Source organism: Podarcis gaigeae (assembly GCF_964106915.1).
Source record: "Podarcis gaigeae genome assembly, chromosome: 10".
NCBI classification, from domain to species: Eukaryota; Metazoa; Chordata; class Lepidosauria; order Squamata; family Lacertidae; genus Podarcis; species Podarcis gaigeae.
The window spans coordinates 68709309-68724682 of NC_139686.1; the positions used below are offsets into that span (position 1 = coordinate 68709309).

General features: G+C 44.9%; 3 protein-coding genes across 5 annotated transcripts in view; 2 read left to right on the forward strand and 1 right to left on the reverse strand.

Moving 5' to 3' along the window:
• The window catches only part of BCAP29 (B cell receptor associated protein 29), a 920634-nt gene that overhangs the window by 661152 nt on the left and 244108 nt on the right, over positions 1-15374 (forward strand). The gene's annotated exons all lie outside the window — the stretch shown is intronic.
• EFCAB10 (EF-hand calcium binding domain 10) lies at positions 123-5786 on the forward strand. Its single transcript, XM_083701693.1, has 4 exons — positions 123-250; positions 2724-2888; positions 3771-3855; positions 5577-5786. The coding sequence occupies exons 1-4, from the start codon at positions 154-156 to the stop codon at positions 5611-5613; spliced, it is 384 nt and encodes a 127-aa protein (XP_083557819.1). The 5' UTR covers positions 123-153; the 3' UTR covers positions 5614-5786.
• Positions 7543-15374, reverse strand: part of PUS7 (pseudouridine synthase 7) — a 29268-nt gene continuing 21436 nt past the window's right edge. For all 3 annotated transcript variants that reach the window (XM_083701507.1, XM_083701505.1, XM_083701506.1), the window contains 5 exons: positions 14782-14908; positions 13730-13831; positions 12356-12485; positions 11314-11405; positions 7543-8507 (listed from right to left, as the gene is read on the reverse strand). In XM_083701507.1, coding sequence (XP_083557633.1) covers positions 8371-8507; positions 11314-11405; positions 12356-12485; positions 13730-13831; positions 14782-14908 — 588 coding nt within the window. In that variant the 3' untranslated portion in view covers positions 7543-8370. The remainder of the gene's footprint in view (positions 8508-11313; positions 11406-12355; positions 12486-13729; positions 13832-14781; positions 14909-15374) is intronic.

Sequence of the window (15374 nt, forward strand, 5' to 3'; positions counted from 1 at the left end):
GCCGATACTAAAATAAATGGTAAAATAAATGGACGGTATTCGCGCTACTAAAATAAATGAGACTTAAGGACTCTCTCCTTATTGGTCCGCCGGCGCCAAGCCCTTTCGTCACGTGACCGCGGGAGCGTTGCCTCCGGTCTCCTAGCAACGGCGATGGACCGCGAAGCGGAGGGTCGCGCTTACCTGGCGCAGCACAAAATCCCGGAGCTTTTGCACAACCTGAGCGCCTTGCTGCTCTACCACCGGCCAGGTGAGCCTGCCTCACCCTGGCCATGCCAGACACCAAACCTCTTGTAAATATGGTAAATATGGAGGTATTTAAATATGGTGCCTGGAGGGAGGACAGGATTCATAGCTGTCAACTTTCCCCTTTTCTTACGAGGAATCCTATTGGGAATAAGGGAATTTCCCTTAAAAAAAGGGAAACGTTTACAGTTATGGACAGTATTTAACCCACCCACCCAAAGAATCATTATACACAATAATTCCTTTTGGCACAGTTGCTTTTAAATGGATCTTCTTGTTAGGTGCCCATATAAATATAGGCTTATTATTGTTGTTGTTGTTATTTGGTGTTGTTAATAATATTTACTCCCCTATCGGCTTGGCACCCTGTGTAGGGGACCCATCTGTGCTGCTCAAAATTGGGTGCTCCTTCCTACCACCAACAGCCACTTGGTCCTGACTGCCGTGTGACACTGATAATTTTGCCACAGGTGCAAATGTAAGAACAGGGCTGGCCCGCCAATAAGGCAAGGTGAGGCGACTGCCTCAGGCGACATGATCCTCTCAGGCAGCAGATCCTGGATGTTAAGTCTTTCTTCCCTGCATGTTCCCAATGGAGATCTTTGCTCACCCATTTTTCCCTGGTGGGGAGGGTCTGTATGTGAGAATGTGTGGCGGGGGTGCCAGTTCAGTCCTCTACCCCAGCAGCACTTAGGTGGTGGAGAAGTTAGTAAAAGGTAAAGGTAAAGGGACCCCTGACCATTAGGTCCAGTCGGGGCCGACTCTGGGGTTGCAGTGCTCATCTCTCTTTATTGGCCGAGGGAGTCGGCGTACAGCATGACTAAGCCGCTTCTGGAGAACCAGAGCAGCACCAGAAATGCCGTTTACCTTCCCGCGGGAGTGGTGTCTATTTATCTACTTGCACTTTGACGTGCTTTCGAGCTGCTAGGTTGGCAAGAGCTGGGACCGAGCAACGGGAGCTCACCCGATCACAGGGATTCGAACCACCAACCTTCTGAACGGCAAGCTCAAGAGGCTCTGTGGTTTAACCCACAGAGAACATGTGGAATTGAGGCCTGGTTGCCAAGCCCCTCACAATGTTCATGGGCTGACAAGTGTTTTAGGGGCAAGGACTTGTAGATGAGAGCTCATGCATATTTCCTGTGAAGCAGTGGCGTAGCGTGGGCCGGCCGCACCGGGCGCAACATCCGGGGGGGGGGCGCACTCGCCGCCTCTGGAGTCGCCGAAGAGCCTCGGGCGCAGGCTGTAGCAGAGCCCCATGTCTCGCGGAACCGACGGGCTGTGCGCACGTCCGGGCTGAAGGCGTCCGGCAGGCAGCGGCTCTCAGCGCTCGCCGCGGTCCCCGCGCATCAGGGCCACGAAGGGTGCGCCAGGCAGCCCCTCCTCACAGCCCCGCCACTGCTGCTGCAGCTGCTGGGCCATGTTGCATTTTCTTCGCTTCTCTGCCCTCCTCCTCCTCCGGGCAAGCGGCGTCATTTGGGCGGCAGCGCCAGCGGCAACTCGCCTCAGATCACCTGACACGGACCCGCCGCTGCCGCCGTGGCTACCTTACCGTAAATGCCCCAGCCCAGGCAGCAGCAAGAAGAAGCTGGCAGCGGCGGCAGGTTAGGTGGTGCAAATTACTTGCCTTGCCCCGGGTTAGGGGGCGCAAATTACTTGCCTTGCCCCGGGTGCTGACAACCCACGCTACACTGCTGCTGTGAAGACAGAACTGTGTCGGAAGAAACTTCAGTGATATTACAGAAGGCGATAGGAAAACCCTCTTTCACAAGTGGAACTTTGTCATTGCCGGCATCTGCGGTTAAATAGCTTACTGTCAACAAGCAGTTTGCTAGCGCACATTGCCCAGTTGCCACTCTCACCTTGCTCGTGATGCTTGGCTTTTTCCGTGCCTCCAAACATGGAATCATAGTTTGTTTCTCCCAAGCCACGGCATGGTCATGAAAACCATTGTCAATTATGATTAAATACCGTAAGTGCTTCAGTTCCCAGGAAAAGTGCAACTTAATGAACCAATGACGCTTAGCTGCCTCTGAACAACAGTTTGGCTATGACAAATTGTCATTTGGGTTCTCCTCTTCCAGAACTACCTAGTGGCCATTCAGCCTAGACATTATGTAACCGGCAAACTTTGGTACCTGCATTTCCTTGTTTTCCTCTTCCAACCCCATACCTGTTTCTTTTTGTATCCTAGTCTGAAAGTCTGGAGATAAGGCCAGTGGCGTAGCGTGGGGGGTGCAGGGGGGGCCGGCCACACCGGGCGCAACATCTGGGGGTTAGGGTTAGGGGGCGCAAATCCATGGGTTAGGGGGCGCAAATCCATGGGTTAGGGGGTGCAAATTACCACAACCCACGCTATGCCACTGGATAAGGCCTGCATCTTTTTTTAACCTTTGCACAATGCCTAGAAAACTAATAGTGAGAGTATCTACCAGGACACGTTGAAGTGGGAACATATGTGTGTTTTTATCTTACAGACAGACCAAGAGAGTTTTTGATAAAGACACTGGAAAAGATAAAGTATGCAAAAATTACTTCTACAGACTTTCCTTATCTTATGGACGAGTCAAACGTGGACGCAATGTTTGAAATGCTAGACGTTGCAGGCCAAGGTTACATAACCATACCACAGTACAAAGGAGGTTAGCGGCCCTTAATTTTTTTTTAATGAACATCTCATTTCATATACTGTAGGTCAGGCATGTCCAACAGGTAGATTGTGGTAGATAAACACCTTTGCTCCCCATGCACCCCCCCAAAATGGGTCCTTCCTCCTGAACCCCCCAAAAAGGGGGCAGATCACTGCAAGTTTTTAACTCTGTGAGTAGATCGCCACCCCTGCTGTAGGTTATTATGGCCACATGTGGCAAGTTTAGGCATGAGAAAAACAGCTTCAAGATTATTCTCAGCCTAATCTTTCCAGAAATTTAGTAAAGTAAAACAACAAATCCTTTAGATTTATATTAAGTAAATTTATACAGTTTGTTAGTTGTTCCTGATGTTGATAAAAGGAAACAAGTAACATTTGGGAGCAATGCTCTGTAAAAAAAAAACAACTCAGTACAGTAAAGCGTACTGGGTTCTTCTTCAGCAGCCATCTCTCCTTTCTCACCCTCCCATCACAAACCTGCCTTGTTTTTAGAGACTAGATATGAGAAGATAGGGGTATCTCTTTGCTATATGGAGATAACGGCGTGCAAATTATGCTGTGCTAATATGTGTTTGAATGTCAAATCTGCCTCATCTATGATTTGACCTCATTCAGCCTTCCATCTAATGGAGGGTTCATAAGATCACCTTCATTTAGATAAATCCACTATAATGTGATTCCCATTACTTTATGCAGTTGTAGGGCAGGATATGTACAGGTTTCTTGCTGGGTTGTGGTTTTTGTCCCATCCACATCCGATTAGTTAAGGTCTAAGCAGAACTGAAGATGGAAAAGAATGCACTGACTAGAAGAGTTGTGTATGCTTCAGCAGCCGTTTCTCTAAGCATCTTTCATCTCCTCTCCCCTATTTTAGCACTTGAATCTTTGGGATTAAGTATCCAGGATGAAATTTATAAAGAAACTGACATTATGACAGCAGAGGAGTTCAGGGGAAAAGTGTAAGTTGAACTTGAATGTTGCACAACTGCTTAATTTTTTAAATTATAGATTTTTCTATTGCTCCTGCCATACTGGGCTAGATTGACCAATATGGATCTGAATTGTTTCCCTACATTTACCATCCTCGTGCATCTGTCCCACTTCCAAATGTCTGTAATGTTTGAATAGGGCTTAAACGTATAAAATCTAATGGACGTACGCCAAGAGATTGAAGCTTTATAACGGTAAGTTCATCTTCTTGTGCTCGGATGTTTAATCAATTAGTGCTTGTAGACTTTGGAACCATTGGCAACTAATACTACTCTGCCAATCTTGCTGTTTTTCTCTGGTTAGGTCAACATTTTTAGAATACCCAGTTAGCCCTTCCTCCAAGATTATTATTGGAATATGTATGGACTTGGGGTGTGGGGAGTGTTAGGGGAGGAGTAGTACCTCTGACAGGACATATCATGCTCCTTCTGGGGTGCTTTGTCCACCTTTGGTCCCCACACTGCACTCAGCTCTTATCTGCAGCTCCTAGAAGCTGTCTGCATGCAACAGCCGCCACACCCCAAAAACAGCTAAGCAAGGTGAGGGTAGACTATGAGTTAGCGACTTACTCTGCATGTGGAGACAGACTCTGGCAGATTGAGAGGACAAGACCAATAGTGGGTCCAAGGGTTAAGAAGGCGGTTTCTGCGCATACTGTAGAGCAGGGGTCAGTAAACATTTTCAGCAGAAGGTCCCTGAGACCTTGTGGGGGGCCAGACTATATTTTGAAAAAAAATATGAACAAATTCCTATGTCTCACAAATAACCCAGAGATGCATTTTAAATAAAAGGGCACATTTTACTCATGTAAAAACACACTGATTCCTGGACCGTCTGCGGGCCAGATTGAGAAGGCGATTGGGCCAGATCTGGCCTCCGGGCCTTAGTTTGCCTACCCATGCTGTAGAGGGAAGTGAGAGGCAGATAGGACTTGTCAGCCTGGGAAGATAGCCCATCTAGGTGCAGGAAAACTGATCCTAAACCTCTACTGCTTTGTGGGATATCTTGTGGGAGAAGAAAAGGCCAAGGAGCAAACCCTACACAAATCCAGAGTGGAGTCCCTAAGGCAGTTGGATGGTGTCTTGTACACCTCCTTCCAGCAATAACTTGTTTCCTTTGGACCACATGAGCAAGGTGTTATCCTGTGGGCAGCCCAGGACTTCCATACACACTGGCCCAGGGAGGTCACTTCGGTGCTGCTAACACAGAGGTATGACTTCACCCCAGGAGGCATACTCCATTGTCTCAAGACAGACGGATGCCAACTACAACGTTTGGAATTTCCCTGCTACACCTTTTGGGAACAAACTAGCCAGTTAGCATTAAGTTGCATTTATTTTCAGTGAGACTTAAGTGAATGCTCAAATCTCTCCCACTGAAATTTATGGCATTTGAAGGCGATTAACTTTGAAGATGTTTACTGTGGAATAATTAGGAAAGTGTGAGCTGTGATAGAAATAAGTGGCATTAACAAACACAGAGCAAAAATTCTTTGAAGAACATTCGGTATTTAAAATAAAATGACCACAATTCAGAACAGATTTAATGATGTTGAGTAAACAAAATACATGTAGGAAATTTCTCTGTTCAATGTAATTAAGACATGCTTCTCAGCCTCATACTGTATATTGTGAACAGTGAATGGTACGCCCATTATACATTCTAATTGTTGCTTTTTGTTTTCCCACAGGATGAAAAAGTTTGCTGAAATGTGGGGAGCATTTTAATCTTCAGTGTTCTGATCTAAAGCTGCTTGACTTCTTATTTTACTTTTGAGAAACTAGTATTTCTATTATATATAGTTGACTTTTCCTGATGTAATAACAACTACACCAACACTATAGCAATTCTAGAATTTGGTTTGTCAAATAAATACTGGGCTCATTATAGCCAAAATTAAGCAGTTTTAGTCCCTTTACTGCATTGGGGGGAGGCTTTATAAATATTTATTGCCCCAAACTCTCTCTTTCATGAAGGCTTCATGATAGCTATTGTTTATATTTACCTCTCACTATCTACAAGATGCAAGGTATATTATGTAGATCAGTAAATAGATTATGAGTGTCACTCTTATGGGCCATTTCTAAACCAGATGGAAAAGAATTACACATTTCCTTGCCACATTGTGAAGTTGCTCTAGCTTGAACAAAAAGGAACAGGATGAAAAATGATTGCCCCTTGCCCGTTTAGAGAATAGGCATGGGGCAAACATTTTTCAGAGTTTGCCTTTATCCATTTTTACAAAATGAGAAAATTCCTTCCAGTAGCACGTTAGAGATCAACTAAGGTGACCTGAAGGTATCTGAAGAAGTGTGCATGCACACGAAAGCTTATACCAGTAACAAACTTAGTTGGTCTCTAAGGTGCTACTTAAAAAGCATCTTAAAAAGTAGAGCATCTTAAAAAGTAGAGACATCATCTTGCCAACAAAAGTCCGTATAGTAAAAGCTATGGTTTTCCCAGTAGTGATGTAGGGAATTGAGAGCTGGACCATAAAGAAGGCTGATTGCCGAAGAATTGATGCTTTTGAATTATGGTGCTGGAGGAGACTTTTGAGAGTCCCATGGGCTGCAAGAAGATCAAACCTATCCATTCTTAAGGAAATCAGCTCTGAGAGCTCACTGGAAGGACAGATCGTGAAGCTGAGGCTCCTATACTTTGGCCACCTCGTGAGAAGAGAAGACTCCCTGGAAAAGACCCTGATGTTGGGAAAGATGGAGGGCACAAGGAGAAGGGGATGGCAGAGGACGAGATGGTTGGATAGTGTTCTCGAAGCTACCAGCATGAGTTTGTCCAAACTGCGGGAGGCAGTGGAAGACAGGAGTGCCTGGCGTGCTCTGGTCCATGGAGTCACGAAGAGTCGGACACGACTAAACAATAACAAAGGTGCTACTGGAAAGATTTTTTTTATTTTGTTTCGACTACGGCAGACCAATACGGCTACCTACCTGTATCTTGGTTTTTACAGTACAGTGGTACCTCGGGTTACATATGCTTCAGGTTACAGACTCCGCTAAGCCAGAAACAGTGCTTCAGGTTAAGAACTTTGCTTCAGGATAAGAACAGAAATTGGGCTCTGGCAGCGCGGTGGCAGCAGGAGGCCCCATTAGCTAAAGTGGTGCTTCAGGTTAAGAACAGTTTCAGGTTAAGAACGGACCTCCGGAATGAATTAAGTACTTAACCCGAGGTACCACTGTACTTAGTAAATTTTGGGGGAAATGGATTTGGATTTGTGGAGTTGTTTGCAAAAGCACAACTTTTTCCAAAGTTATACATTTGTCACATGCATGTGTGCAGAAATACATTTTTTGCTGTGTGATAATGAAGAAAGCCTTTTTGTCTTTTATCCTGTTAGTAAGTTGCTTGGAAACCTTTTTTGTACTAAGTGACTAAATAAGTCGAATGCAGGCAGCAACCATTTTAGGCATGTCCGATATGTGCGCAACCGCACACACACGCATCATGCCAATCCAGGAAGTGACTCAAAAATGTCACAAAAAGGGCCGGATCGTGGCATGGGCAGAATGGGGTGTTCGCAGGATTTTTCAATGGGCGCAAAATGACCCAGAACACAACTGCCACGGAAAGGGGGAGTTGCCTGTAAAGACATAAATAATATTGGTAGAAATTAGGGGCACAAGAACAAAAAAGGGGAAGAGGTTTCAGTACACTCTTTAATAAACCAAGCAGTAGAAAACATATTTTTGTTGAGTGTTAGAAATAAAATGAGAGTACAACATCATAGCTGTCCAATTAAGAATGGCTATTTAATCCTGACATGACAGGACAGAGATTTTTCTAGTTCATCCATTGCCAGCAACAGACAAACCATAAATGTTAGAGCTAAACCTTGTTTGTTGAGGGTACAAACTCTGACATAGTTCGCTCACTTCTTTACCCATAGCAGAAACTGAAATAGGTTGTGAAAAACCAACACAAAAGTTTAATGAACTACAGCTCAAATAAAAGCAGCTGTACACATTTGTGTACGCATAAAAGACACAAACATTCTGCCACTTGTGAGTGCAGAGCCTATCAGCATTCTTAAGGCTAAATATATCTGTTCACTGGTTATAAATATGCATTCATCAGTACCCTATTCTAATTAGATTTCTGAACTGCAGTGTTACGCATCCCTGCAATCAGTTTTCATCTGTACCAGACTCATGAAGCCATGTTTACTACAGTATTGGGAGAAAACATTTTAGAAACGCTTTCTGCAGACCTGAAAATACTAGCAAAGCCATCCATGTTCTTCTACGCCAGCAAAATTGCACTGTGCAGACAGCTCAAGCACCGTATTTGCTCAGATTATTTAAAAACAAAAGTTACATTTTTATAAACACCATTTTACAATGAATTTGAAATTATATACCTCAAGCTAATACAAAAATACAATTTTAATTAGAAATTGCCTGGATAGAACTAGTAAATACGAAACCAGTTTCATGTTAAAACTTTTATCCAATCACTGCTAAGGATCTTCAGCGTAGCCATATTGTGTTTAACTGTGTCTGGTTTTTTATGCTTGTGTCCATTTTTAGCACTTCTCGAATGGCCATTGTAGCATAAGTTGATGGGGGGAGAGAGAAGTCCATCTTCAAAGCCTTGTATTTGCCTTCTGTCATAAGTAAATTAATGTTTAGGAGAAGAAGAAAAAAAACCATGGGTTATCAAACAGGCCTAGAGTTTGCCAAACAAATGACTTCATCCCCCAAAGGAGCAAAATATCAACCAGTGTTAAGTTTGATGTACCGTATTTTTCGCTCTATTGGACGCAGTTTTTCCCCTCCAAAAATTGAGGGGAAATGTGTGTGCGTCCTATGGAGCGAATGCAGGCTTCTGCTATAGCCGTGCGCAACCCTTCCGGCAGGGAGAGGCTGCACGGGGCTATGGCTTCTTTAGCCCTGCGCAGCGTCTCCCGGCAAGGAGAGGCTGCACGGGGCTAAAGGGGAAGCCAGAACAGCGAGCGGGATCCATCCCGCTCGCTGCCTTGCCTTCTTCCATAGCTGTGCGCAACCCCTCTGGCAGGGAGAGGTTGTGTGCAGCCTGTACGCTGCTCTTTGGGGCTGGGGGGGGGAAGTATTTTTTCCCTTGATTCCCCCCCCCCCCCCCCAAAAAAAATCTGGGTGTGCCCTATGGCCCGGTGCGCCCTATGGTGCGAAAAATACGGTAATAACTTCAGAAGAGCTTGCTTGATTAAGCCAATGGCCCATCTATTCAGCATCTTGTTCTCAAATGCTTGTGGAAAACCTGGAAGCAGCACCTGAGCAAGAGAGTGTTCTCCCCTCCTGTGGTTTCCAGCAGCTGTTATTCAGAGACACATTGCCTCCAAACGCTCAGTTTACATCACTTTCAAGATCTTAATGTTAAACATACAACTCAGGTGGGCTGCCACTTCCTTCCCGTGGGATCTGTCAACCTGCTTTCCAGATTTGAAGTCACAATGACGGATCCCTTTAAGCCAGGGTGGCTAACCCTTTTCGGTCAAAGGGTCACAATGACTCAAGGTTAATCCTCCTAACCATAAGCTGGTTTAAAAGGTCAGAATTATACCCAGCAAATCAAGCCACAAGATGTAGGCTGGGAGAAATACAGATCTGCAGGAATTCGGAATCTGATCTCCTGCGTGGGAATGTACAGAGCAAGGGAGAAATAATGTGTATTTCCTAGGCGGTGTCATTACAGGAGTACACACACATCCTTTATAGTAAAAAAGATAAAATTCTCTATGGCAGCTTGTCTCAACCTTGGGTCCCCAAATGTTGTTGGACTACAAGTGCCATCGTCCCCAACCACTGGTCCTACTATAGCTAGGGATGATGGGACTTGTAGTCCAACAACATTTGGGGACCCAAGGTTGAGACAAGCTGCCATAGAGAATTTTATCTTTCTATTTTGTTTCGACTACGGCAGACCAATATGGCTACCTACCTGTATCTTGGTTTTTACAGTACAGTAGGTACCTCGGATTACATACACTTCAGGTTACATACGCTTCAGGTTACACACTCCGCTAACCCAGAAGCAGTGCTTCAGGTTAAGAACTTTGCTTCAGGATAAGAACAGAAATTGGGCTCTGGCGGCGCGGCGGCAGCAGGAGGCCCCATTAGCTAAAGTGGTGCTTCAGGTTAAGAACAGTTTCAGATTAAGAACGGACCTCCAGAACGAATTAAGTACTTAACCTGAGGTACCACTGTACTTAGTAAATTTTGGGGGAAATGGATTTGGATTTGTGGAGTTGTTTGCAAAAGCACAACTTTTTCCAAAGTTGTACATTTGTCACATGCATGTGTGCAGAAATACATTTTTTGCTGTGTGTTAATGAAGAAAGCCTTTTTGGCTTTTATCCTGTTAGTAAGTTGCTTGGAAACTTTTTTTTGTAGTAAGTGACTAAATAAGTCACATGCAGGCAGCAACTTGTAATCCAACAACATCTCTAAGGTAGTAGTGAAGGATCAACTCAACAAAACCAGTCTGCTAGCAAGTCCAATTGCCCCTGAAAGAGATTGCTCCATGTTTTTTTACCTTTTGTCTTTAGACTGGCCACCAGATTTTTGCCAAGAGGCATCTGATACCCTCGAGTAACTATTGCAAAAGAGGGTGAGGTGACCAAGTATTGAGGGCTCTCTTCAATTTGTCCCTCGAATGGGAGATTTGTTTTGGCAGCAACTTTGCCTCCATCAGCAGTATCTCACATCCCTTCAAAGAGGCCAGCTCATGTTTATCCCTACAGCAAAAGTACCAGTTTTCCTGGTAAGCTGTTTTAACTCTGTCTATTAGCCCAATATCTAATTTTGGGGAAGAAACATACTTTTTAAAGCTTTCAGTCCAACATTTTATTTTTTAAAAAACCCATTGTACTAAGCAGTTAGATTCTGTGAGCATCATTCTTATGAACATTTACTGTTCCCAATCCTAATTCTGTGGAAAGCCATCTAATTAGATTTTAATTTGATCCTGACTTGTTTTTAGGAGGTAATTTAATTATTGTTTGATTTTATACCAATGTTATATATTTGATGTCCGCTGCCCTGAGCCCAGTCTCGGCTGGGGAGGGCAGGATGCAGATAAAAGTTGTTGTTGTTGTTATTTAAAAAAGGGGACATGCATGGCTGAATAATGCATGCATGCACTGAGAGCCAGCGTGGTGTAGTGGTTAAGAGCGGTAGATTTGTAATCTGGGGAACCGGGTTCGCGTCTCCGCTCCTCCACATGCAGCTGCTGGGTGACCTTGGGCCAGTCACACTTCTCTGAAGTCTCTCAGCCCCACTCACCTCACAGAGTGTTTGTTGTGGGGGACGAAGGGAAAGGAGAATGTTACCCGCTTTGAGACTCCTGAAGGGGAGTGAAAGGCGGGATATCAAATCCAAACTCTTCTCATTCTTCTTCTAATCATATATGGCACAATTGAAAAAAAATATTACCTGTTGCAAGAACCGCAGGTGGTTTTCCTTCCAGTTTATCTAAGTCCGTATTAAATAATGGAATCTTAGGGTCATCATACACAACTAGCTCCCTTTAAAAAAGAGAGAGAGATTTAAAATGTGCCCAACAATAAGAATCATATACCTGTACAGTCATGCCTCATGTTACGTTTGCTTCCGGTTGTGGGTTTTCAGGTTGCGTCCCGTGGCGACCCAGAAGTACCTGAAAGGCTTGCTTCCGGGTTTTGCCACTCGCACATGTGCAGACGCGCAAAATGATGTCCTGCACAATGTGCAGAAGCGGCAAATCGTGACCCGCGCACGTGCAGTTTGCGTTCTTTTCAGGTTGCGAACGGGCCTCCGGAACGGATCCCGTTCGCAGCCAGAGGTACCACTATATTAGAAATTCCTCATTGCATCATTATTCTAGGAGACTGTTTTATACTTGGTAGAAATGGTTCCCCACACCCGGGCTTGAAGATGGCAACCTGTTTTCAGTGCAAAGCCTGTTGGCTTAAATACTGCAATACTTTCCACGCCTACTCGGTTCCTTCTGAAACCAATGGGATTTATTCAAGTAGCTCTGCAGAGTCTTGCACCTGAATCTTGGAGGACTTGGGATTTCTTCCTAACGAAGGTTAAACGCTAAACGTTACCTTTGTTACATACATATGTGACTCCCCTTTAAACATGAAACTTTTATCTTTTTAACTGAGGAGCAGCAGCACTATAGACTTGTGGCTGCATGCTGCTCTTTGAGATAAGCAGTGGAACACAACCATCACCAAGCACACATCAGTAAACACATGGTTCAGAACGTAAAAACGATCTGCTGAATCAGTCCAAAGACCGATCTAGTCCAATATTCCATGCTCCTTGGGGTGTCCAAAAGCAGGACATGAACGCAGCAGCCCTCTCCCACTTGAGATCCTCAAGTAACTAGTACACTCTGGAAGCAATAAAACCATCATTTCTAGTAGCAGTTGTTAGGCTTGTCATCCGTCTCCTCCTCTGGCTACTAAACTGTGTGCTATTTACTTACCAGCTCACATCCTGAGGTCGGATGATGATCTTTCTGTAGGCTCCAGATAAGGAATAGTCTCTAATTTTGTGCTTCATGTTACTGATGTCGAGATTGTCAGCGGCTAATATTTCCTCGTAGGCTTTCCCAACTGCCGTAAAAGGACATATAAATGAATGGCATCATGGAATTCAGGGCAAATGCGTGGTAAGTTTCCCCTTTTTGCATCTGATGCAATTCTGACCTGTAATGCTGAAACGTGGCCCAAAAGCATAGTCTTTGTTCTTTAAAGCTCTATTTACCGTATTTTCCGCCCTATAGGACGCACCGTCCCATAAGGCGCACCTAGTTTTTTTGGGGGGAAATAAAGGGAAAAAAATTATTTCCCCCCCAGGCGCGGGGCTGGGGCGGGGGAGGCCCGAGCTTCCCCCGACCCCAGCCCCCAAACAGGCAGCTCGCTGCAAGCCGTGGGAGCCCAGCGCTGGCTCCCGCTGCTTGCGGAGAGGTCCGCGAAGCCTGGAGAGGGAGAGGGGTTGGTGCGCACCGTCCCCTCTCGCTCTCCAGGCTTCAGCGAAAGCCTGCACTCGCCCCATAGGACGCACACACATTTCCCCTTCATTTTTGGAGGGGGAAAAGTGTGTCCTATAGGGCAAAAAATACGGTAATAAGGAATTATTTGTAGGAAATCCCTGGTCCTGGGATATAAAAACCTACTTTCAAGCCATTTTGGTAAGCAGGCAATCATCCTAAATTGAACTAGGGTGGCAGCAAAGCCCACGATCATATAAGCCCCTATTAGTTAGATGTGCCTCCATTCCTATTAAAAATATCTATTAACATGCTTCCAGTCACGCAATGTGTACCAGCTGGGGATAGAGGAATGAAGTAATCTGCACATGCCCTAAATCTGGATGCTGCTAGACTATTTGCCTCCAACAAACTGTTTCTTGTTCCTTCCTTCTCCCTTTAGCATACAAGCTGATGAATGTTTCTTTTAAAAAAAACTTTTCTATTTCTCCTGCTAGCTGCACTTTGTTAATGCCTGATCCTATTGTTTGGAGAACACTAGTTAATGACTGAATGATCTTCCCTTAAAATATGGTTACAACTAAATTACCGCTGATCCAAATACAGAAAATACTCCGAATTCTCCATTAATATACAGCAATATTTATACATCAAATGTTAGTCACATTAGTAAATCCATTGAAATCAATGAAGCCAGCTGATTTCAGTGTACCTATTTAATCTGTGCTTATTGAAATCAGATACAAAACCCATTTAGTTACTTTTGTACAGAGACACGTACACACTCATCCCCAGCACTTATCTGCCAGCATAGCAAACCTGATTATGCACATATCATCCACTTTTGACTTTAAATAGAATTCTCACTTTTGTGCTTTGGATAGATAACATCGAAACCAGGCAACGGCATCACAACATCATGGATGGTGTAACTGTCAACATCTGATTCTTCGATATAAACAGCTGTACCTAAAAGCAAGAGGATGTTTCAAGTAATTTCCAGGTCATCTCAACCAGACTTCCTAATGAGAAATCTTTTTCTAGATAGTGTATCTTTATGAGCTCCTTAACAAGGAACAAAGCAAAGAGGACATACAGTTTCAAACAGGATTAGGCAGCCAGGGTAGCACAAAATTGTACACAATGGAAGGCACCAGACTGTCACTGGTAGGTACACTGACAAATTACTGGCAAATCTAAGACCTAGTGTTGCTGAGTCGGATCACCAGGTCCTCCCTCTCTGAAATCTGTGCCTCTGTCCTTTGAAGACCTCCCCCACCGAACCTCTTTCTTCTCCTACTTAACTTAGGCAGTGATGGCAGTATCTCACTGAAGCCCTTCCTGCAAAGCCCTCTTCCCTGTCAACACAGGGGACTTCCAAACAACCATATTCCAGAGCTCAAGTAACCTGAGAAATGTAGTACCCCACAGGATACCACAGTGGCGTAGCGTGGGGGGTGCAGGGGGGGCCGGCTGCACCGGGTGCAACATCGGGGGGGGGGGCAGCGCTCGCTCGGACTCGCAGTGCTAAAATCAGTGCTAAAATCCACGGGTTAGGGGGTGCAAATTACTTGCTACGCCACTGGGATACCAGAATTCAACTGGGAGCAACGACTGGGAGTAAGAGCTCGCTGCCGTCTCCAGAGTGGGAAGGGAGAGGGGCTCAAAGGACTTTCAGATCCCATCGCACTCCCAATGATATAACCAAGACCATAATCCATAATTGGGCATTTAAAAAAAAAAACTTGTTCCACTTAACACTTTAAAAGTTTGGTCTGCCAAGCCTAAATCTAAATAAACGAGTGGGTGTATGTGTTCATCTCTAGTTTTAAGGAACAAGATACTAGGAAGCTATGGTATTCCAAAATGTGCCACCACATACACACACGCCCTGAAATCAAGCAATGTTGACATTTTACCTCCTTTTAGTACAAGATCTCCTGGCACAGCAACAAGCCCATATTCTTCTATTCTGCGGCTCACCATGTTATTCCATACATAACTCTGATAGCTATGAATATACATCAAACGATTATTTCTTGGGATCTGCAGACCAGGAAAAAGTGTTAATCAACATGATGCTAATTTTGTAAGGCGCATGCCTGGGGTAAGGTAAAGGTAAAGGTAAAGGACCCCTGGATCTTTAAGTCCAGTCAAAGGTGACTATGGGGTTGTGGTGCTCATCTTGCTTTCAGCCTGAGGGAGCCGGTGTTTGTCCACAGACAGCTTTCTGGGTCATGTGGCCAGCATGACTAAACCGCTTCTGGCGCAACAGAACACCCTGACGGAAATCAGAGCGCATGGAAACGCCGTTTACCTTCCCGCCACAGCTGTACCTATTAATCTACTTGCACTGGCGTGCTTTCAAACTGCTAGGTTGGCAGGAGCTGGGACAAAACAACAGGAGCTCACCCCATCGCACAGATTTGAACCGTCGACCTTCTGTTTAGCAAGCCGAAGAGGCTCAGTGGTTTAGACCACAGCACCACCCAATGGACTCAATGGACACAAT

Coding starts and splice junctions, on each gene's coding strand:
- EFCAB10 (XM_083701693.1), top strand. CDS start 154: ATGGACCGCGAAGCGGAGGGTCGCGCTTACCTGGCGCAGCACAAAATC. Junction 2,889..3,770: donor CATACCACAGTACAAAGGAG/GTTAGCGGCCCT, acceptor CCCCTATTTTAG/CACTTGAATCTTTGGGATTA. Junction 3,856..5,576: donor GAGGAGTTCAGGGGAAAAGT/GTAAGTTGAACT, acceptor GTTTTCCCACAG/GATGAAAAAGTTTGCTGAAA.